The sequence below is a fragment of the Nycticebus coucang genome, chromosome X (genome assembly GCF_027406575.1).
Source record: "Nycticebus coucang isolate mNycCou1 chromosome X, mNycCou1.pri, whole genome shotgun sequence".
Lineage (NCBI taxonomy): Eukaryota > Metazoa > Chordata > Mammalia > Primates > Lorisidae > Nycticebus > Nycticebus coucang.
The window spans coordinates 74,994,942-75,020,303 of record NC_069804.1 but is presented as its reverse complement, the minus strand read 5'-3'; the positions used below and the strand labels follow the sequence as shown (position 1 = coordinate 75,020,303).

Sequence of the window (25,362 nt, the reverse complement as noted above, 5' to 3'; positions counted from 1 at the left end):
ACATTGGATACTTTTTCCTCCATTCTAGAGATACTTTACTAAGAAGAATATATTCCAGCTCCATCCATGTAAACATGAAAGAAGTAAAGTCTCCATCTTTCTTTAAGGCTGCATAATATTCTATGGTGTACATATACCACAATTTATTAATCCATTCGTGGATCAGTGGGTACTTGGGCTTTTTCCATGACTTAGCAATTATGAATTGGGCTGGTACAAATATCTTTGTTATAATGTGATTTTTGGTCTTCTGGGTACGTGCCTAGTAGAGGAATTATAGGATTGAATGGCAGATCTATGTTTAGATCTCTACGTGTTCTCCAAACATCTTTCCAAAAGGAATGTATTAATTTGCATTCCCACCAGCAATGTAGACGTGTTTCCTCTTCTCCACATCCATGCCAACATCTCTGGTTTTGGGATTTTGTGATATAGGCTAATCTTACTAGAGTTAGATGATATCTCAAAGTCGTTTTGATTTGCATTTCTCTGATGATTAAAGATGATGAGCATTTTTTCATATGTCTATGGGCCACGCACCTATCTTCTTCAGAGAAGATTCTCTTCAAGTCCCTTGCCCTGCAATGGGATCACTTGTTCTTTACTTGCTTATACGTTTGAGTTCTCTGTGGATTCTGGTTATTAATCCTTTGTCGGAGACATAACCTGAAATATCTTCTCCCTTTCTGAGGGCTGTGTGCTTGCTTTACTTACTGTGTTTTGGCTGTGCAGAAGCTTTTTAGTTTGATCAGGTCCCAGTAGTGTATTTTTGAAGCTGCTTCAATTGCCCGGGGTGTCCTCCTCATAAAATACTCACCCAGACCGATTTCTTCAAGGGTTTTCCCTGCACTCTCTTCTAGTATTTTTATAGTTACATGTCTTAAGTTTAAATCTTTAATCCAGTGAGTCTATCTTGGTTAATGGTGAAAGGTGTGGGTCCAGTTTCATTCTTCTACAGGTTGCCAGCCAGTTCACCCAGCACCATTTGTTATATAGGGAATCATTTCCCCACTGAATGTTTTTAATTGGCTTGTCAAAGATTAGATAACGGTAAGTAGTTGGATTCATCTTTTGGTTCTCTATTCTTTTCCAGACATCTACTTCTCTGTTTTATGCCAGTACCATACTGTTTTGATCACTATCGATTTCTAATATAGTCTGAGGTCTGGTACTGTGATTCGTCCTGCTTCGTTTTTATTTCTGAGTAATGTCTTGGCTATTCAATGTTATTTCTGATTCCATATAAAACGAAGTATTGTTTTTTCATGATCTTTAAAGTATGACAGTGGAGCTTTAATAGGGAATGCATTAAAATTATATATTGCTTTGGGTAGTATGGACATTTTAACAATGTTGATTCTTCCCAGCCATGAGCATGGTATGGTTTTCCATTTCTTAACATTTTCAGCTATTTCTTTTCTTAGAGTTTCATAGTTCTCTTTATAGAGATCTTTCACGTCCTTTGTTAGATAAATTCCCAAATATTTCATCTTCTTTGGCACTACTGTGAATGGAATAGAATCCTTAACTGTTTATTCAGCTTGACTATTTTTGGTATATATAAAGGCTACCGATTTATGAGTGTTAATTTTGTAACCTGAGACGCTGCTATATTCCTTGATCACTTCTAAAAGTTTTGTAGTAGAGTCCCTAGTGTTTTCCAGATATACAGTCATATCATCTGTGAAGAGTGAAAGTTTGATCTCTTCTGACCCTATATGGATACCCTTGATTGCCTTTACTTCCCTAATTGCAGTGGCTAAAACTTACATTACAATGTTAAAGAGCAGTGGAGACAATGGGCAGCCTTGTCGAGTTCCTGATCTGAGTGGAAATGATTTCAATTTAACTCCATTCAATACGATATTGCCTGTGGGTTTGCTATAGATGGCTTCTATCATTTCAAGAAATGTCCCTTCTATACCAATTTTCTTAAGTGTTCTGATCATGAAGGGATGCTCTATATTATCAAAAGCTTTTTCTGCATCAATTGAGAGAAGCATATGGTCTTTGTTTTTTAATTTGTTTATGTGCTGAATTATAATTATAGATTTACATATATTGAACCAAAATTGAGACCCTGGGATAAAACCAACTTGGTCATGATGTATAATTTGTTTGATGTATTGCTGGATTCTGTTTGTTAGGATCTTGTTGAATATTTTTGCATCGATATTCATTAGTGATTTTGGTCTATAATTTTCTTTTCTTGTTGGGTCTTTTCCTGGTTAGGGGATCAGGGTAATGTTTGCTTCATAGAATGTGTTGGATAGTCTTCCTTCTTTTTTCTATGTTTTGGAACAGGTTGAGTAATATAAGTACTAATTCCTCTTTAAAGGTTTGGTAGAATTCTGATGTGAAACCATCTGGTCCCGGGCTTTTCATGTTAGGGAAGTTTTGTATGATTGATGCTATTTTAGAACTTGATATGGGCCTGTTCAACATTTCCACTTGATTCTGGCTAAGTCTTGGAAGGTGACGTGCTTCTGAGTATTGGTCACTTTCTTTCAGATTTTCATATTTCTGAGAATAAAGTTTCTTTTAATATTCATTAAGGATTTTTTGGATTTCTGAGGAGTCTGTGGTTATTTCGTCTTTGTCATTTCTGATTGATGAAATTAGAGATTTTACTCTTTTTTTCCTGATTAGGTTAGCCAATGGTGTATCTATTTTATTGACCTTTACAATAAAACAAATTTTTGATTTAATTGATCTGTTGTATAATTCTTTTGTTGTCAATTTCATTTAATTCTGCTCTAATTTTGGTTATTTCTTTTCTTCTACTGGGTTTGGGGTTGGAATGTTCTTCCTTTTCCAGTTGCTTAAGATGTCCCATTAAGTTGTTAACTTCCTCTCTTTCCGTTCTCTTGAGGAAGGCTTGCAGTGCTATAAATTTCCCTCTTACAACTGCCTTTGCGGTATCCCAGAGTTTCTGATAATTCATGTCTTCATTGTCATTTTGTTCTAAAAATTTGGCAATTTCCTTCTTAATCTCATCTTTTACCCAGCTATCATTCATCATAAGGTTATTTAACTTCCATGTTTTTGTATGAGTATGCAGATTCCTGTTGTTACTGAGCTCAACTTTTATTCACTGGTGGTCTGAGAAGATGCAAGGAATAATTTCTATTTTTTTAAATTTACTGATGTTAGACTTGTGACCTAAGATGTGATTGATTTTGGAGTATGTTCTGTTGGCTGATGAGAATTATGTGTATTCAGTTTTGTTGGGATGAAATGTTCTGCAGATGTCTGCTAGATCCAAATGTTGGTGGTTAGGTTTAAATCTAAAATTTCTTTGTTCAGCTTCTTATTGGAGGATCTATCCAACACTGCCAAAGGAGTGTTGAAATCTCCCAACGATTATGGAGCTGAATCATTTCAAGTTGCTTATGTCTGTTAGATTTTCTCTTATAAACTGAGGTGTATTCTGGTTGGGTGCATAGATATTAATAATTTAAATCTCATCATTTTGAGTATTACCCTTAACAAACATGAAGTGACCATTCTTATCCTTCCTTACTTTTGTTGGTTTAAAGCCTATTGTATCTGCAAATAGAATTGCAACACCTGCTTTTTTCTGATTACCATTGGCCTGAAATATGGATGACCATCCTTTCACCCGGAGTATATATTTGTCTTTTAATGTAAGATGTGGCTCTTGTATGCAACAAATATCTGGCATGAGTTTTTGTATCCAGTCAGCTAAGCTGTCCCTCTTTAGAGGACATTTTGAGCTGTTCACATTAATGGAGAATATTGATAAGTCTGGTAAAATTTTGGGTATCGAGTTTTTTGAAAGTCCAGTGGACATTTTTAATCCTTTTGCCAGTGTGGAAGTTGGAGTTTGATTAAAAGTTTCTGAGTGTGTTCACTTTTGTGGTAGAGGATTGGGCTGGTCATTATGGAGGATAGGTCTGAGAATATCCTGAAGCGCTGGTTTGGTTATGGCAAATTTCTTCAAGATATGAATGTCATTAAAGTATTTAATTTCTCCCTCATAAATGAAATTCAGTTTAGCTGGATACAGGATCCGGTATTGAAAGTTATTTTGCTTTAGGTGGTTAAAAGTCGATGACCGCCTTCTTCTGGCTTGAAAGTTTCAGCAGAGAGATCTGCAGTCATTCTAATATTCTTCCCTTTGTAGGTAATGGATTTCTTCCGTCTGGCTGCTTTGAGAATTTTCTCCTTCATATTAACTTTAGTGAAGTTAATTATGATATGCCTGGGGGAGGTCTTATTCAGATTGAATTGTGCTGGGGTTCTGAAATTGTCTGCTATCTGAATTTCAGAATCTCTTGGCATGTCCGGAAAGTTCTCTTTCATAATTTCATTGAGAAGGGCCTCTGTGCCGAGCGAGGCCACTTCATCAGTTTCAGGGATTCCAATGAGGCAGATATTAGTTTTCTTCAAATTATCCCAGAGCTCTCCGAGAGAATGGTCCATTTTTGCTCTCCATTTCTCTTCCTCTTTGAGAGTTTGGGAGCATTCAAAGGCTTTGTCTTCAATGTCAGAAATCCATTCTTCTGCTTGCTCCACTCTGTTACTGAGGGATTCTACTGTATTTTTCAGATCTTTGAGGGCTGCAAATTCTTGCTTCAGTGCGTCCAAATCTTTGGTGGTTTTGTCTTTAAATTCATTAAATTCTTGAGACAACTTTTGAATTTCTCCTCGAATTTCTAATTCTGACTTTTGAATTGCTGCTCGAATTTATTATTCCAAATTTTCCTCCATTTTATTAATCTTGTTTGCAATCCAAATTCTGAATTAGATTTCTGACATCTCGCCCAGCTGTTTATGAATGGGATCTTCAGTTACATCTACCATATCTTTCCTTGGGGTGTTTGATCTATTCTGGTTATTCATGTTACCAGAGTTTTTCCGCTGATTCCACCCCATGATTGTTTTACACCATTTGATTTTTCCCCTGGAACTTTGTCAGGGACCCATATAGTGCTATGGCCTGAGAAACTGGGGACCTGCTTGGTGTGGTTGGGCTAAGTGGTTCTGTCTTGTTTGCAGCTGGTTTCTGTTCGACCCTAGTGAAACAGTTACTCTTGGTTGAATTCTCAGCTGTGGAGAAATACTGGCAATTAAGTCACCCCGCCTACCACAGGCAACAATTGGAAAAGGAAAATCAAACCTTCCTACAACCACACACCCAGGGCACCACCTGAATAGTCCTCGGGCCATTGCCTCAGTTCAAAAGGTCCAAATCAATTGTCTCAGTCAGCATCTGTCTCGGGTGGGAAAGTTTAAGAGGTGTCTGGGAACTGGATCACAGGTGTCTGGTGACTACTCTGCTATGGCTTGCTCCAGTGCTGCGTAGAGTCAGGAGGAGCCACCCAGCAAATAGATTAGTCTGGGAAGGTTGATGCCTCCTTCCCCACCTTGCACCTCTACCACACCCAGTTACTGATAGCCTGGCAGTTAGCTGACTCTGTTGCCTATAGTGAACAGATACTCCTGCCTTAATCACAAAGAAATCTATTTCTGCTCAGCCAGGCCGCTACACTCTGCCACTATCTAGCAGGAGGAGGTGAGGCCTGACAACCTGGGGCGCTTGATGGAGGCTGGGGGTTGTTCATTCATTTCGAGCCCCACCCCTGATTGATGTTACTGACAGAACAGAACAGAACATCTTTGCGGGAATTTGTTACTGTCCCGGCTAATTTCCCCTGCAGAAGAGTACCTGTTTTGAGTTCCCAGAGCCTGCGCCTCAGGCCTTGTCTTCACTCCTGCAGGTTTGTATTGGTTACCTGTCACTTCTAGCTTGCTGACTTCCTTTCTCTATAGGCTGACAATACCCTGAGCGTCAGGTGCGTCTTAGGCTCAGTAAAGCGGTCCTCTGGGTCAGCTCCGCCCTGGGAACTTCCTGGGCCTGCGAGTGCATTTCTAGTCCCTGTGCTCCACCCAGGTCAGTACCGCCTCAGGCAAACCCTTTACTTACAGGGCTTGCGTTTCTGTCCCAGATCTGTTCCATGGTGGTTGCCACTTGAGTAGATGCCTGGCCTCCTCTGGTTTCCCAGGGAGACAGGGAGTGTGGCTTCAGAATATCTGCTGCTGTTCTGCACCTCCGGCACTTCTGCTCCGGTGTGGTTCCCTGTCAGCTGACCATCCTCTCCTCGCTACCGTGCCCCAGAGTCAGCACTGAACATCTGCAGTTTAGGCACTGTCCACACCCCTCGAGAAATCACCCAAGAATCTGGACTCCTGGGGGACAGGCCTCCAGACCTCAGAGTAAGAGCGGAGGGTAGTGCTGGGAGCTCAGAGTTGCAGGTAGAGAATATATACAGTTTTATACCATTTTATGCCTGGCAGGAGAACACCGTGGCACCCTAGTAGGGGAAGTAGGTCCAGTTTTTAGAGGGTCTCTCCCGTGGAGTGGAGTGGGAGGACCTTTGAACTCTGCTCGTTTGTTTGTGGGGCACTCCGAGCCATTCTCATGGGGGAGGCGACTCCCATCCACTTGGTGATGGATTTTGTACCTTTTGTTTGTATCCTTGGGGTCACAGCTCACCTCAGTGGTGTTGATGTGCATTGTTCAACCTTCTCTCTTGGTGCAGCTCAAATCCACCAGGTTACTTTCTAAATTTCTGTCCTTTAACTCTCCTTGTGGACGGGAACCTCTGATGGCTTCAGTCAGCCATCTCGTCTCCACCTCGGGATTGTCACTATTTGTATTATATTTTTTAATAATATATTATTATAATACAATAATGTTGTATTGTGCTTCACCAATATTGTGCTTTTTTAGAAAGTGAAGGTTTGTGACAACCCTGCTTTAAGCAGGTGCCATTTTGTACCATGTGCTGAGTATATGTCTCTGTACATTCTGGTAATTCTTGCAATATTTCAGGTTATTCATTATTATATCTGTTATGGTGATCAGTGATCTTTGATATTACTATTATAATTTTTAGAGGGTGCCACCAACTCTGCCCATATAAGATGGCAAACTTAATCCATAAATGTTTTGTGTTTTCTGACTGCCATTACTTTATCTCTCTCCCTCTCCTCAAGTCTCCCTAATTCCTGTGGTGCAATGATATTGCATCAGGCTAATGAATAATCTTGCATTGGCTTGAAAGTGTTTAAGTGAAAGGGCAAGTGAGTAATACCTCTCAAACTTTAAATCATAAGGTACAAATTATTAAGTTTAGTGGAATAGGCAGGTTGAAATTAGTGACAGATGGAAAGCTAGGCCTCCTGCATCAAATAGTTAACTATGTTGAAAGGAAAAGTTCTAGAAGGAAATTAAAAGTGCCACTCCAATGAACACACAAATGATAAGACAGCAAAATAGCCTTATTGCTGATAATGGAGAAAGTTTTTTTTGTCTGGATAGATGATCAAACCAGTGACAACATTCTCTTAAGGCAAAGCCTAATTCAGAGGAAGGCCATAACTCTCTTCAATTATGTGAAGGCTGAGAGAGGTCAGGATGCTGCAGAAGAAAAGTTGTAAGTTAGCAGAGATTGGTTTATAAGGTTTAAGGAAAGAAGTCATTTCCATAACATAAAAGTATAAGTGGAAGGAACAAATGCTGATTGAGAAGCTTCAATGAGTTATCCAGAAGTTCCAACTATGATTATTGATGAAAGATGCTATGCTCCACAATAGTTTATCAGTGTAGATCAAACATCCTTGTTATTGGAATAAAAAGCCATTTTATGAACTATTCACAGAATTAAGAAGTCAATGCCTGAACTTGAAAGTAAAAGCTGTCTGTTTTCTGTGGGCTACTGTAACTGGTGTCTTTAAGTTGAAGCAAATGTTCCTTTACAGTTCTAAAAGTCCTAGGGTCCTTAAAAATTGTCTTCAATCTATTCTGCCTGTGCTCTGTCAGTGGAACAACAAAGCTTTGATGATGACACATATGTTTATTGAATGGTTTTCTGAATATTTAAAACCCACTGTTGAGGCCTACTTCTCAGAATAAAAGACTAATTTCAAAATATCACTGCTCTTTAACAATAAACCTCTTCACACATCAGTGTTATACTCTTGACTTCCCCATTACGGTTGGAGAAGGAGTAAATGAGTTAAAACACTATTACTTGGTAGGCTTTAAAGGGCCTGGCCACCAAGATTCATTTATTCATTCATTCTAAAAACTGTTATTGAGTTTCTCTCTCTTGCCTGGTGCCCTTCTCAGCACTAGCTTCTGGAGATGAATCAGTCAAAAATCTTTGCTGTTAGGAAAGTTATGAAAGTTACATTTAGGGATTTTGGACCAACTAACATTCAGAATATGGTGTGACAACAAATGAAGGTGCGTATTGGATGTTTTAGAAGTATATGGAAAGGGAACTTACTTATGTCTTGGGAACCATGTAAGGCTTCATTTAGTGGTAACATATAGGGTTAGTTCTGAATATCAGAGGAATAGATCAATTAAGGAAGATACAGGCTAACCTCCTGTAACAAAAGTCCTCCTATAAGAGAGGACTACAACTTTTGTGGCTTCAATGAGATAGAAGTTTGTTTTCTCCCATATAAAAGTCTAGAGGTAAATAGTCCAATGTTGGTAGGACAGCTCTGTTACCCTTACCACTTGGCTTCGATTTCTGTATCCTTGATAGCTATTCCATTGGTTTCCATTTACTACCTAAAAGAAAAAGGGAAGGCCGGGCATGCTGGCTCACACCAGTAATCCTAGCACTCTGGGAAGCTGAGGCAGTTGGATTTCTTGAGCTCAGGAGTTTGAGACCAGCCAGAGCAAAAGTGAGATCCCATCTACTAAAAATAGAAAAACCTGAGGCAAGAGGATCGCTTGAGCCCAAGAGTTGGAGATTGTCATGAGGTATGACACCATGGCACTCAACCCAGGGTAACAGCTTGAGACTCTTTCTCAAAAAAAAAAAAAAAAGAGAGAGCAGAAACAGAATAGAATTCAGACAGCTTATTCATAAAAATGTGATCCAGAGATTTACATATATTGTTTCTACTTGTCTATCATCTAAAACTTAATCTCATGGACTTACACATCTATAAGGAAGGATAAGTGTAGGTATTGTGCCTAGCTATAACTCAGTAACTTTTATTACTGTAGTAATAAGGGAATATAAGCAATTAGCAGCCCCTGCCTTAAGGGATATAAATGGTTTAGGCATAGAGAACTCTGTATCTACACAGGAAAGAAGGACCAAAGAATTTCATAAGTATAAGAAAACTGTAAGAATTCAGTATAGCTGTAGTATATAGTGAATACTATAGGGGAACAGTAGATGATGGGTCTGGAGATTGTAGGCAGGAGCCAGATGATGGGGCACCTTGTGTACAAAGGAATTTGGACATTGTTATGAAGTGAGGAAAGAGTCAGTGAATTCTTTTAATTGGATTAGTAATACAATTAGATTAGAGTTTAAAAGTATCACTCCATCTGCCCTTGGAGAGACAAATTAAAGGAAAGAGTGACTTGAAGCAGAATGACTAGTTGGGAGACTATTGGAATCATGGAGACACATGATGAGATTCAACTAAAGCAGTGTCAGTGAGTATAGCAGATAGATTAGAGATACCCTGAGGGAATATAAATGCTAGAATGTGGTGACTAAATGGATGTGGGATGTGAGAGAAGGATGATGCCAAGATAATAATGTTCTGTTTTCTGGCTTAGCACTGTTTTAGGTGATAAAAAATTATAAGGGAATAATTAAATGTGTTTCATTCTAGAACTGTTGAGTTTGAGATAACTCTGAGATATCCATATGTCAATATTGAGCAGGCAATTAGATGTATTTGTATTGAAACCAGTTGAGAAATATGGTAATGAAAATGAGAATGGATGAAACAAGAGAGCAAATGAGTCTAGATTAGTGAGATCAGTAGAAGACTGAGAACAAAATCTAGGCCATTCAAAGTGACTAGGCAGTGTCCAAAGGAGTAGGAATGTGGCCATTTTGAAAGGTAAAGGGAGAGGTATTTTAGAGAGGGAATGGTTAAATGCATCAAGTATTGGAACAAAGTCAAAATAGCAATTGAAAAGTGTCCCACTGGGTTTTGCAGTTAGGTTTGTAGTGATCATTATAGTTCAGACCACAGAGACCTAAGTTAGTTTCGACGCACTTTTTTTTTTTTTTTTTTTTTTGAGAAAGAGTCTCACTCTATTGCCCTGTATAGAGTGCCATCATAGCTCACAGAAACCTCAAACTCTTGGGCTCAAGAGTTACTCTTGCCCTGAAGAAGACAGATGAATGACCAACAAACACATGAAAAAGTGCTCATCGTCCCTAATCATCAGAGAAAATCTAATTAAACAACACTAAGATACACCTTTACACTATTGGTGGGTTTATAAACTAATACACCCTCTTTGAAAAGAAGTATGGAGAATTCTCACAGAACTCAAAATAGACCTTCCATTTGAATCCCACAATCACATTACTAGATATCTACCCAGAAGAGAAAAAAATCATTTTATCATAAGGATATTTGCACAATATTGTTTATTGCAGCTTAGTTTACAATCACAAGACTGGAAAGCAATCCAAATGCCCATCAACCCATGAACGGATTAATAAACTGTGGTATACATAAACCATAGAATACTATTCAGCCATAAAAAAATGGAGATCTTACATCTTTTATATTAACCTGGATGGAGTTGAAATACATTCTTCTTAGTAAAGTATCACAAGAATGGAAAAGCAATTATCCAGTGTACTAAATACTAATATGAAGCCAGCAGACAAACTAATACATGCCCACACAAGAGAAAAACTCAATTCAGTTCAAATCGGGAGGGAGGAGGGAGAGGAAAGAGAGGAGGAGGGAGGGGTATTTGTGTGGTCCCACATAATGGGCACAATGTAAAGATATATGGCACACCTCCTGTGTGGGGGACACAATCACAATAGGGACTTTACCTAACAAATGCAAACATTGTAGCCTAATTGTTTGCACCCTCCTATTAATCTGAAATAAAATAAAAATAAAAGAGTTCCTCTTTAATTAATTTCTTTTTTTCTTTCTTTCTCTCTCTCTTTTTTTCCTTTCTCTTCTTTTTTTAAAGTAGAGCTGTGGTTCTTTCTCTGGTTGGTCTTGAAGTGCTGAGCTCAAGCAATCCACCTGCCTCAGCCTCCCAGAGTTCTAGGATGACTTCTAGGGTGAGCCCTTGTGCCTAAACTAGTTGAAATGCTTTTCAAAAATAGTACTGTAAGAGAAGAGATAAATGTCAGAGGAAGATCCTTGAGGATATGATAAGAGATGACACCGGGTCCAAATCATAGGTAGCATTCTCCTTAGAAAGTCTGGAGTTGTTAAGGTAAATTTAAAAGTGTTCATGCCAATGAGATTGTCAGTATCAGGATGGAAAAGTTAAAGATTATGTTTTTTCTAATGACCTCCATTTTCTCTGAAGTATGAGGTGAGGCCATCTCAGAGAGAAGATTTCTGTGATTTGGTGTATCCTGAATGCCTCAATGAGAATGACATCTAACTGAGAAGAGGAAATAATAGATGATGATAACAAGCACTTTGGTATAGTCAAGTGAGGTTTTTTTCGATGGATGACTATCAGTTAACATAGCAAATATGTCTTCTATTTTCCTTTATTCACCTTTTTCAGTGTTTTCAGGAATTTAGTTCAGGATTAAAATTTCTAGGATCCCATCTGCATTTAGTAAAGCTATTCTCATTTGTCTATGTTCACTTATCTAGAGTAGAGTTTCTCAACCTCAGCAATAATTTGACATTTTGGGCTGATAATACTTAATTGTGGGGGCTGTCCTGTGCACTCTCTGACCTCAGACAACCATGAGTATAGATTAATTTGCATTTTCTAAAGTTTTGTATAAATAGAGTCATGCAATATATCCTTTTCTTGATCTAGCATCTTTTATTCCACATTTGTTTTGAGTTTAATCCAAGTTGTTGCATAAATCAATAGTTTGTTCTTTTTTATTGTTGAATATTATTCCATCATATACATTACAATTTGGTTATCTATTTGCGTTTTAATGGACATTTGGGTTGTTTCTAGTTGAGGTTATTACAAATGAAGCCGCTTCACACATTTATGTACAAGTCTGTATAAAATATATTTTCTCTTTTATCTTAAATATGCAAGACTTGATAACTGGGTTACATGGTGATTGTATGTAAATTTCTTAAGAAATTGCTAACCTGTTTTCCCAGGTAATTGTGCCATTTTTCTTTCTGGAAAAGACTGAAATTAATATTAATTCTTTATTTGTTTTGTAGAATTTTCAAGTTAAACCATCTGGGCCTGAAGAGTTCTTTCTTAGACGTTTTAAAACTTTGCATTTAGGCTTGGTACCTGTAGCTCAGCAGCTAGGGCGCCAGCCACGTACACCAGGGCTGGTGGGTTTGAACCCATTCCGGGCCTGCCAAAACAACAATGACAACTACAACAAAAAAAGAAATAGCCAGATGTTGTGGTGGGCGCCTGTAGTCCCAACTACTTGGGAGGCTGAGGCAAGAGAATTACTTAAGCCCAAGAGTTTAAGGTTGCTGCAAGCTGTGATGCCATGGCACTCTACCAAGGGTGACCAAGTTAAAAAAAAATTGCATTCAAAAATTTTAATGGTTATAGAACTATTCAGAATATCTCATTGGGCCATGTTTTATTTTTTATAATTAACTCTACCATTGTATGATTTTACATTCCCATTAGCAATGAAAGTTCTGATTCCTCTATAATCTCACCAACATGTGGTATATCTAGTCTTTAAAATATTTCAGCCATTCTAATAGGTGTATAGTAGTATTACATTGTGGATTTAACTTGCATTTCCCTAATGACTAAATGTTGGTGAACATTTTTCTAATGTTTGATTTTTATATGTTTTCTTTTGTAAAGTTTCCTTTTGAATCTTTTGTCTAATTGTTAAAAACTTATTTCTTTGTTTTCTTCTTATTAGATTTTGATAATTTTTTTATATATCCTGAATTACAAGTCCTAAGATTTGCAAATATTTTAACTCAGCCTTTGGCTTTTCTTTTCATTCTGTTAACAATTTGTCTTTGAGAAAAGTACAAGTTTTTTAATTTGATAAATCCCCATTTATTAGTTTATTTCTTTTCTGAATCATTGTATCAAATAATTGTTTTTGCTTGTTCTAAAATTGCAAGGATGTTTCTCCTAGAAATTTTATAATTTCTGCTTTTACTTTTGGCTATACATCCATTTTGAGTTAGTTTTTGTTTATGGTGTAAGATATGGATTGACATTTTTTATTTTGTTTTTGTTTTGTTTTGCATATAGGCATCCTATTCTTCAGCATCATTGCTGTCCTTTATCCTTTATTGAATTCCCCTTGTAAAAAGTAAAATCAATTATGTGTACATGTGTGGGTCTATTTCTTGACTTTTTATTCTGCTCCATTGATCTGTTCATTCATTTGACACCAATGACACATTGTCTTAATTATTCTAGCTCTATAATAAGAGCATAAATGAGGTAGTATAAGCCCTCCAAGTTTCTTTTTCAAGACTGTTTTAGCTATTCTAGGTCCTTTTCATTTCCCTATAAATTTTTGAGTCACTTTCTCAGTTTCTACATGTAAGCTTACTGGTATTGGTGTTGTGTTTAATCTGTAGATCAATTTTGGGAGAATGTAAATCTTAGAAATATTGAGTCCTCTTGTATAAAATCTATTTATTTAAGTTTTCCTATTTTTTCTCAGCATTATATATTTTTATTTTTTATTATCCAAAGGTAATAATTTATACATCTCATTGTATATTCTTTCATATCATTTTTTTAAAAAAAATTATTTAATCATAAACACATCGATCATGTATAAATAATGCATTTATTGGGTACAATGTGCTGATTTCATATAGAATTAGGAGTGTTTACATCACGCTGGTTAATATATACTTCATCTCATTTACTTAATTATAGTGTTAAGACATTTATACTCTATGCTTAATAGATATGACATGTACCCTTGCATTATGCACCATAGGTGTGATCCCACCATTAACCCTCCCTCGGTCTAATCTCCCTCCTCCCCTCTTATACCCCCTTCTCCCTCCTTCATCCTGGGCCATGGTTGTGATCTATTCTTCATATGAAAGTGTGATTGATTATAAATTGGTTTCATAATAGTACTGAGTACATTGGATATTTTTTCTTACATTCTTGAGATACTTTACTAAGTAGGATATGTTCCAGTTCCATCCATGTAATCATAAAAGAGGTAAGGTCTCCATCTTTTTTTAAGGCTGCATAATATTCTATTGTATACATATACCACAATTTGTTAATCCATTCATGGGTTGATGGGCACTTGAGCTTCTTCCATGACTTGGATATTATGAATTGAGCTGCTAGATGTATGGAACAGAATTGAGAACCAAGAGATGAACCCACACACTTATCCTCATTTGATTTTTGATAAGCCCATAGAAAATATAAATTGGGGTAAAGATTCCCTATTTAAGAAATGGTGCTGGGAGAATTGGCTGGCAACTTGTAGAAGACTGAAACTGGACCCACACTTTTCACCATTAACAAAAATTGAATCTCACTGGATAAAATATTTAAACTTAAGACATGAAACTGAAAAGATTCTTGGAGAGAGTGAAGGAGAAACACTTGAAGGAATTGGCCTGGGAGAATACTTTATGAGGAGGACACCCCCCCACCCCGGGCAATTGAAGCAACACCAAAAATACATTACTGGGATCTGATCAAACTAAAAAGCTTCTGCATAGCCAAGAACCCAGTAAGTAAAGCAAGCAGACAGCCCTCATAATGGGAGAGCATATTTGCAGGTTATGTTTATGACAAAGGCTTGATAACCAGAATCCACAGAGAACTCAAACTTATTAATAAGAAAAGAATAAGTAATCCCATTTCATTGTGGGCAAAGGACTTAAACAGAAGCTTTTCTGAAGAAGATAGGCGCATGGTGTACAGACACATGAAAAAATGTTCATCATCCTTAATCATCAGAGAAATGCAAGCCAAAACTACTCTGAGATACCAACTAAGTCCAGTTAGAGTAGCCCACATCACAAAATCCCAAAACTACAGATGTTGGCATGGATGTGGAGAAAAGGGGACACTTCTGCACTGCTGGTGGGAATGCAAGCTAGTATGTTCCCTTTGGAAATAAGTATGGAGAATACTCAGGGATCTAAAAGTAGACCTGCCATTTGATCCTGCAATTCCTCTAATAGGTGTATATCCAAAAGACCAAAAATCACTTTATAACAAATATATTTGCACCAGATTGTATATTAATGTTTTTAATGTTCAAATGCATCTATCTCCTCTCTGGTACTTTGCCTTGCAAACTCTTGATTCCTTTTCTTACCTGTGCTCCCAACTCATCTCCTCAATTTAGGGAGACTGCTGGGCTTCACCTGTTTTCCCTTCTTGCACTGTGGCCTACAAAACTCTCTCCAGGTTGTAAGCTGTACATTTGTAGTGCTCACCTTGTTTCGTTTTCCTGTATTTCAAGGTTCACTATTCTTTATTGCTAGATTTACAATTCTTGAAAACCATTGTTAACTGTATTTTTTCTAGTATTTTTTTTTTCTTGGAGGGTACTGTTTCACTCTGAAAGAGTAAATACTAGTCCTTGCCCTATGTTGACTAGAGTAAAAAGTAGCAGGTACAGTCTTTTCAGGGGACAGTCTGGCCTTTTATGTCAGAATTTTTAAATGTATTTCTCTTCTAACCACACAATTATAGGCACTCTTTCAGGTGCTAGAGATAGAGAAGTGAACTAGACAAACATACTTCCATATAGCTTGAAGTCTAAAGTCTATTTGGGAAACAGAGAACAAACAAAATAATGAAAATATATATTATACTAGAAAGTGATGAGAATTGGTGAAAAGTATTAAATAGGGAAAGGAGTTAGAAAGGGTTAAATGGAGGGAAGTATGTCAAAGCTTTCATCTGAAATGCCTTAGTGAGAAGGGTGTATTTGATTAGCACCCTAGAGGAACTGAGAGAGCAAGCTATATGTCTATCTGGAGAAAGAACAATCCAAGTAGAAGAAATCATCAGTGCAAAAGCCTGGCATGTTTGACATATAGCCAGGAATATCTATAACAAGCATTATAGTGTCTGAGCAGAAAGTGGTAACTCTTTAGAATATTTTCACTAACGGTGGTGGAACCAGGAGAATGACCTTGAACTTAATGGCCTCAATGATCATCTGCTTGCTACTATGTCATGTTCTGTCTTCTGTACAATCATGAGAAACATACTCATAATTGTTCATGTATTTTTTTATCATTGTCTAACTTTTATATAGGCCTGTTTTGTGTTCCTAACCTTGTAATTTCCATGACTTTGTAGCCTGTTGTGGCCCTTGTCTGGTAGGATATTGGGTTCTGACATTTCTCTTCATACTTGTCATTGTGGTTGATTTTGTAATCAGAGGTCCTCAAACTTTTTAAATAGGGGGCCAGTTCACTGTCCCTCAGACTGTTGGAGGGCCAGACTATAGTTAAAAAAAAAAAAAACTATGAACAAATTCCTATGCACACTGCACATATCCTATTTTGAAGTAAAAAAAACAAAACAGGATATGTTCCAGCTCTATCCATGTAAACATGAAAGAGGTAAAGTCTCCATCTTTCTTTAAGGCTGCATAATATTCCATGGTGTACATATACCACAATTTATTTTATTTTTTTTTTATTTATTTATTTATTTTTTTTTTAATTTTTTTATTAAATCATAAGTGTATACAATGATATGATTATGGGGCATCATACACTCACTTCATAAACCATTTGACACATTTTTATCCCAGTGGTTAACATAGCCTTTCCGGCGTTATCTCAGTTACTGTGCCAAAACATTTATATTCTACATTTACCAAGTTTCGCAAATACCCTTGTAATATGCACCACAGGTGTGATCCCACCGATTCCCCTCCCTCTACCCACCCCCCCCTTTCCCACTTCCCCCTATTGTTAAGTTGTAGCTGGGTTATAGCTTTCATGTGAGAGTCCCAAATTAGTTTCATAGTAGGGCTGTGTACATTGGGTATTTTTTCTTCCATTCTTGGGATACTTTACTAAGAAGAATATGTTCCAGCTCCATCCATGTAAACATGAAAGAGGTAAAGTCTCCATCTTTCTTTAAGGCTGCATAGTATTCCATGGTATACATATACCACAATTTATTAATCCATTCGTGGATCGATGGGCACTTCGGCTTTTTCCATGACTTAGCAATTATGAATTGGGCTGCAATAAACATTCTGGTACAAATATCTTTGTTATGTTGTGATTTTTGGTCTTCAATACCACAATTTATTAATCCATTCATGGATCGATGGGTAAAGTATCTCAAGAATGGAAGAAAAAGTACCCAATGTACTCAGCCCTACTATGAAACTAATTTGGGGCTCTCACATGAAAGCTATAACCCAGTTACAACCTAACAATAGGGGGAAGTGGGAAAGGGAGGGGAGGGAGGGGGTGGTGGGTAGAGGGAGGGGGATCGGTGGGATCATACCTGTGGTGCATCTTACAGGGGTATTTGCGAAACTTGGTAAATGTAGAATGTAAATGTTTTCGCACAGTAACTGAGATAATGCCAGGAAGGCTATGTTAACCATTGTGATGAAAATGTGTCAAACGGTCTATGAAGCGAGTGTATGATGCCCCATGATCATATCAATGTATACAGTTATGATTTAATAAAAAAAAAAAAAACAGGAACAAATACAATCACAATGCCTCATGTGGCCCACGGGCTGTAGTTTGAGGAACCCTGGCAGTGATTCCCCTCCTTCTTTAACACATAAGTGTGCTATCCCAAAGTGTATGTGCTCTGGCTGAAAGGTCCGTATCCCCAGAGAGTAGAAGATCCTTAAGTGCATGTAAAACACTATGTAAAAATTCTAATCACAACTCCTCCTACATGTCTTCAGCATTCCTTATAGCATCCAAGGCACTTTGTTTTTGCTTTTTAATTTTGTTTTACATCTATGTTTGATGAATAGGTGACGTACCATGGTATAGAATTTTGAAAGAACAAAGTGACATAAGAGGGAGAAATAAGTTTTCTTCCCTCTTTTCCCTAGCTGATCATTTTTCTTGCCTTGAGACAATGTAACCAATTATTTGGTATCCTTTAGAAGTATTGAGCATGTATGTGTATATGGCAGGTAGTTGTGTTTAGCTTCTTTCTATAGCCCATCCCCATTCATACAGTATACCTCTATGTCCTTTTCTATATACTTCTATATCCTTGAATCTTACCATATCCTGTGAGATAGATGGTAATATTCTTATGTTACAAATGAGAAATCTGAAGTTCAGATAAGAGGGGTCACTTGCCTAAAGTTTCCCAACAAGTAAGTATAAAATCTAGGCCTGTTGTTGCAGTTTTTCCTCTGTTCTTTGCTTTAAGCATGGTAGGAGATAGATAAGCATTTTTTAACATCTCCCCAAATTTCTTTAGTCATATTACTATTTCATGTTGCCACCTCTAGGTATAAGGCTGGCAGGCATCAACTTGTGTACAGCATTAGGAAGACAGCAACTTGATTTAATTGTTTCCTTGATTTCTTCCTTTTCTCTCTACAGATCTATTTAGGTCCACCTGAAGAAAATGCTGCACCCCCGGTGCCTCCGCCTAGGGTAACAGCAAGAAGGCACAAACCTATCACTATTTCAAAGCGCTTGATGCGGGAAAGGACAGTTTTCTATACTTCTTCCCTGGATGAAAGTGAAGGTCAGTGCTGAAGTTCATCCTAAGCTTTTTGAGTGTTGATAAGAAGCAAAATATCAGCAGAAATGTAGGTGTGACCATCTTTCTTCATTGAAAGGTAGAATTTTCCTGCCTTCTGGGCTTAAAAGCAACCAGGGAGAAGCAAGTTTTATAGTTTGCATTTAGACAGAAAATTTATTCTTTAGAAGTGCATAGGATAGATATGACCCTTTCAAGACCGTACAGGATCCAAGATATTTTCATATCTTATGTCCAGAATACATTGAAATGAGTGAGCAAAATGCTTTATGAATTTTCTGAAATTTTAATATCAAGTACAGATAACATGGATTAGATGACTATAATGTGTCAGGTATTGTGCTAGATGCTAATTGAAACTAAGACATATTCTCTGGCCTTGCTGGATAAAAGGATACATAGATATGTGAACAGAAAAGTGCCATTCAATGGAATAATTGCTAGTATAGGACTTACACCTATCTAAATGGCCCTGTGCCTCTACTACTCCACTGAGGTCACTTTTGTCAAGGTTATCAATTATCTCCATGTGGCCAAATCAAAGAACCACTCCACTGCTCTCATAATACTCACTTTATGAGTAGCATTTGACACAGTTGACTAACTCCTTATTGAAAAACTTAATTTACGGGGCGGCGCCTGTGGCTCAGTGAGTAGGGCACCGGCCCCATATGTCGAGGGTGGCAGGTTCAAACCCAGCCCCGGCCAAACTGCAACAAAAAAATAGCCGGGTGTTGTGGCGGGTGCCTGTAGTCCCAGCTGCTCGGGAGGATGAGGCAAGAGAATCGCGTAAGCCCAACAGTTAGAGGTTGCTGTGAGCCGTGTGACGCCATGGCACTCTACCCGAGGGCAGTACAGTGAGACTCTGTCTCTACAAAAAAAAAAAAAGAGAGAGAAAGACTTAATTCACTTGGCTTTCAGGACACCAAACTCTCCTACCTCACTAGACAATCTATTTCAGTCTCTGTTACATGTTGGGATGTCCTAGAGCTTTTTTCTCAGCCTTCTCTGTGTTTGTATTTTTCATGTGTATGATCTCATTAAGTCTTATGGTTTTAAATATTTAAATGCTGACGTTGTTTTCCCCACTTATATCTCTAGGACTGACCTCTCCCATCTCTTGCCACCTCCAACTCCCTGTGTAGCAGTTCTCTTTGAATGACTCATGGGCATGTAAAATTTAAAATATACAAAGCACAAGTCTTGATTCTCTACTTCTTAATCTATTTCTATGCTGGTCTCTCCTATCTAAGTGACAGCACTGGTAACCCAAGTAATAAGGTCAGGAACTTTGGAATCAACAATGTGGACTTTTCCTAGCAAGTGCAAACAGTGTGACATAATTGTATATTAACCTGAAAAATAAGAACTTTGGAGTCATCCTTGATTCCTTTTTAGAAACCTTTTCTGAGCACTCCATTTAAAACTTTCTTTCTCCTCCTCTGATCACTCCCTATTCCTTTACACTACTTTATGCTATTCATATCACCTGCTATTTGTTCACATGTTCATTATTTGTCTTTCCCATTAGAGTGTAAGATCTATTTCATCACAAGTTCCTAGTATAATTCCTGTGTTAATTAAATATTTCTAGAGAGAATGAATTTCTGTATAAGAAGTGAAGAAGATAGAGATCACCTCTTTCACAGAGGAGGTTTGCTGGCATTTAAGAGAAAGGGGAAAGGAACATTGGATGCCTACTCTGCTGTCCCGTAATCTTTCTTTTCAGGAATAAATTTGTTTGTTAACATACAGATTCCCCAAATAAAAATTCTATTTTAGTATAAAGTTTTTCTTTTCATACATTCCAGCATTAGCACAGTACCTGGAACATGATAAAGTCCTTAATAAATGAGGGTAATACATGAATAAATTGGGTTTTAGTTGACCTAATGTCTAATTTCATCTTGGCCACTGGCCTGCTTAGTAACTTGAGCTAGTTACTTCCTCTCTCTGGAACTCATTTTTCCCTTCTGTGTGATAAGGGCTTTGTGCCTCCAGATGGTCAAGATCACCAGTCTAGACAATTTTTTATTTTTAACTTTTTTAAAAAGTGATCTATGATTTACATGCTATAACACTCACCCTTTTGAAGTGTACAATTCAATGGTTTTGGTATATTTTGTGTAACCATCTTATTCCCAAACATTTCATCATCCCCAAAAGAAGCCCCATTTCTTCAATTCATCCCTCCTCCAACGTCTATCGATTACTAATCTACATTTTATCTCTACAGATTTGACTATTCTGAACATTTCCTATAATGGCTATTATGGCGATTTTGGCTATTATGAATAATGCTGTTATGAACATTCACATAAGTTTTGTGTGGATGTCTATTTTCTTTATTTCTTTTTTTTATTTTGGGGGACTCATTGAGGGTATAAGAAACAAGGTTACACTGATTGCATTTGTTAGGTAAAGTCCCTCTTACAACCGTGTGCTACCCCCAAAAGCTGTGGCAAACACCAAAACAATCCCTCCTTCCATCTCTCTTCTCTTCCTTTCCCCATCCCTCCCTCCTTCTTTCTATCTCTGCTCTCCCCTTCCCCCACCCACACTGTGACTTTAATTGTCAATAATTGTCCTCATATCAAAATTCAGTACATAGGATTCATGCTTCTCCATTCTTGTGATACTTCACTAAGAATAATGTGTTCCACTTCCATCCAGGTTAATACAAAGGCTGTAAAGTCTTCATTTTTTTATCTTTTTGCAGAATAAAAAGAAGTTTTATTTGGTAAGCTATTTTTTTAAATTTTAAATTAATATGAGGGTACCTACAATTAGGTTATGTAAATTGCTGAGTAACTATTTTTGTGTGTGTGTGTGTTTTTCATTCATTTATTTTTATTTTGGGGGATTCATTGACGGTACAATAAGCCAGGTTACACTGATTGCATTTGTTAGGTAAAGTCCCTCTTGCAATCATGTCTTGCCCCCGGAAGTTGTGGCACACACCAAGGCCCCAACCCTCTCCCTCCTTCCGTCTCTCTGCTTTTCCTTCCGCCCCCATGACCTTAATTGTCATTAATTGTCCTCATATCAAAATTGAGTACATAGGATTCATGCTCCTACATTCTTGTGATGCTTTACTAAGAATAATGTCTTCCACTTCCATCCAGATTAATACGAAGGATGTAAAGTCTCCATTTTTTTTTAATAGGTGAATGGTATTCCATGGTATACACATACCACAGCTTGTTAATCCATTCCTGGGTTGGTGGGCATTTAGGCTGTTTCCACATTTTGGTGATTGTAAATTGAGCTGCAATAAACAGTCTAGTACAAGTGTCCTTATGATAAAAGGAATTTTTCTCCTTCTGGGTAGATGCCCAGTAATGGGATTGCAGGATCAAATGGGAGGTCTAGCTTCAGTTCTTTGAGGTTTCTCCATACTTCCTTCCAGAAAGGTTGTACTAGTTTGCAGTCCCACCAGCAGTGTGAAAGTGTTCCCTTCTCTCCACATCCACGCCAGCATCTGCAGTTTTGAGATTTTGTGATGTGGGCCATTCTCACTGGGGTTAGATGGTATCTCAGGGTGGTTTTGATTTACATTTCTCTAATAGATAGGGATGATGAACATGTTTTCATATGTTTGTTAGCCATTCGTCTGATTCTTTAGAGAAGGTTCTATTCATGTCTCTTGCCCATTGATATATGGGATTGTTGGCTTTTTTCATGTGGATTAATTTGAGTTCTCTATAGATCCTAGTTATCAAGCTTTTGTCTGATTCAAAATATGCAAATATCCTTTCCCATTGTGTAGGTTGTCTCTTTGGTTTTTGTCTCCTTGGCTGTACAGAAGCTGTTCAGCTTAATGAAGTCCCATTCATTTTTTTTTTTGTTGTTGCAATTGCCATGGCAGTCTTCTTCATGAAGTCTTTACCCAGGCCAATATCTTCCAGTGTTTTTCCTATGCTTTCTTGGAGGATTTTTAGTGTTTCATGCCTTAAATTTAAGTCCTTTATCCATCATGAATCAATTTTTGTGAGTGGGGAAAGGTGTGGATCCAGTTTCAGTCTTTCACATGTGGATATCCAGTTCTCCCAACACCATTTATTGAATAGGGAGTCTTTTCCCCAAGGTATGTTCTTGTTTGGTTTATTGAAGATTAGGTAGTTGTAAGATGTTAGTTTCATTTCATGTTTTTCCATTCAATTCCAAGTGTCTATGTCTCTATCTTTGTGCCAGTACCATGCTGTCTTCACCACTATGGCTTTGTAGTACAGACGAAAATCTGCTATGCTGATGCCCCCAGCTTTATTTTTATTACTAAGAACTGCCTTAGCTATACGGGTTTTTTTTGGTTCCATACAAAACGCAGAATCATTTTTTCCAAATCTTGAAAGTACGATGTTGGTATTTTGATAGGAATGGCATTGAATAGGTAGATTGCTTTGGGAAGTATAGACATTTTAACAATATTGATTCTGCCCATCCATGAGTGTGGTGTGTTCTTCCATCTGTTAAAATCCTCTGCTATTTCCTTTCTGAGGATTTCATAATTTTATTTATAGAGGTCCTTCACCTCCTTCGTTTGGTATATTCCTAGGTATTTCATTTTCTTTGAAACTATGGTGAAGGGAGTTGTGTCCTTAATTAGCTTCTCATCTTCACTGTTATTGGCGTAACAAAGGCTACTGACTTGTGGACATTGATTTTATATCCTGAAACATTACTGTATTTTTTGATGACTTCTAGGTGTCTTGTGGTTGAGTCTTTGGGATTCTCTAAGTATAAGATCATGTCATCAGCAAATTGGGAGAGTTTGACCTCCTCTGCTCCCATTTGGATTCCCTTTATTTCCTTGTCTTGCCTAATTGTATTGGCTAGAACTTCCAGCACTATGTTGAATAGTAAAGGTGACAGAGGACAACCTTGTCTGGTTCCAGTTTTAAGAGGAAAACTTTTCAGTTTTACTCCATTCAGTAAAATATTAGCTTTGCGTTGGTCATAGATAGCTTCAATCAGTTTTAGAAATGTGCCACCTATGCCTATACTCTTCAGTGTTCTAATTAGAAAAGGATGCTGGATTTTATCAAATGCTGTTTCTGCATCTATTGAGAGGATCATATGATCTTTATTTTTGCCTCTGTTAATATAGTGGATAATGTTTATAGACTTGCGTATGTTAAACCAGCCTTGTATCCCTGGGTTTAAACCTACTTGATCACGATGTATGACTTTTTTGATGATAAGCTGTAGTCTTGGCTAGGATTTTGTTGAGAAATTTTGCATCTATATTCATGAGTGAGATTGGTCTGAAATTCTCCTTTTTGTTTGGGTCTTTTCCTGGTTTTGGTATCAGGGTGATGTTTGCTTCATAGAATGTGTTGGGGAAGATTCCTTCTTCCTCAATTTTTTGGAATAATTTCTGCAGTACAGGAATAAACTCTTCCTTAAAGGTTTGATAGAATTCTGGTGTGAAGCCATCTGGACCAGGGCATTTTTTGGTTGGAAGCTTTTTTGTTGTTTCTTTAATCTCAGTGCTTGAAATTGGTCTGTTCAGGAGCTCTATTTCTTCCTGGCTAAGTCTAGGGAAAGGGTGTGATTCCATATATTGATCCATTTACTTCACATTGTCAAATATCTGGTTATAGAGTTTTGGGTAGTATTCAGAGATGATCTCTTGTATCTCTGTGGCATCAGTTGTCATTTCCCCTTTGTCATTTCTGATTGAAGTTACTAGAGATTTTACTTTTCTATTTCTCATTAGTCTGGCCAATGATTTATCTATTTTATTAATTTTTTCAAAAAACCACCTTTTGTTTCATTAATTTTCTGAATGATTCTTTTGTTTTCAATTTCATTGATCTCCGATTTGATTTTGGAGATTTCTTTTCTTCTACTGACATTAGGCTTAGATTGTTCTTCTTTTTTCAACTCCATAAGATGGCTTGTGAGTTTGTTGATGTGCTCTCTTTCTGTTTTTCGAATGTAGGCATCTAAAGCAATCAATTTTCCTCTCAGAACTGCTTTGCAGTATCACACAGGTTTTGGTAGTTTGTGTCTTCATTGTTGTTATGCCCAAGGAAGTTAATAATATCCTGTTTTATTTCTTCCTCCACCCATCTGTTATTCAACGGTAGATTGTTTAATTTCCATGTCTTTGTGTGCGGTCGAACGTTTTTGTTAGAGTTGAGTTCCGCCCTTATTATTCTTGTTGTATTTTTCCCTCAACCAATATAAAGTGACCATCTTTGTCTTTTTCACTTTATTTGGTTTAAATCCACATGTATATGAAAATAAGATCACAACTCCTCTTTTCTTCTGAATTCCTTTTGCCTGAAAAATTGTCTTCCAACCCTTGACTCGGAGCTTTAATTTGTCTTTTGAAGCCAGGTGTGTTTCTTGCAGACAGCAAATGGATGGCTTGTGTTTTTTAATCCAGTCAGCCAATCTGTCTCTTCAGTTGGGAATTCAAGCCATTAACATTTATTGAGATAATTGATCAGTGTGGTAGTATTCTCTTAATCTTATTTTCTGAGAGTCCATTCCTTACTTTTGTCTTTTGTGTCAGTGTGGAGGTTAGGTTCTGTTTTTTAATTTCTGAGTTTTTACTTTGCTGCTGATCCATTGTGATGGTCAGTGTAGAATAGGTTGTAATATTTCCTGTAGAGCTGGTCTTGTTGTGGTGAATTTCCTCAATGTTTGTATATCCA

The 25,362-nt window shown here is 37.4% G+C and overlaps 1 protein-coding gene across 2 annotated transcripts in view; it reads left to right on the top strand.

Annotated features, from left to right (window-relative positions):
- Positions 1 to 25,362, top strand: part of OPHN1 (oligophrenin 1) — a 721,258-nt gene that overhangs the window by 638,043 nt on the left and 57,853 nt on the right. For both annotated transcript variants that reach the window (XM_053579945.1, XM_053579942.1), the window contains exon 20: positions 18,535 to 18,682. In XM_053579945.1, coding sequence (XP_053435920.1) covers positions 18,535 to 18,682 — 148 coding nt within the window. The remainder of the gene's footprint in view (positions 1 to 18,534; positions 18,683 to 25,362) is intronic.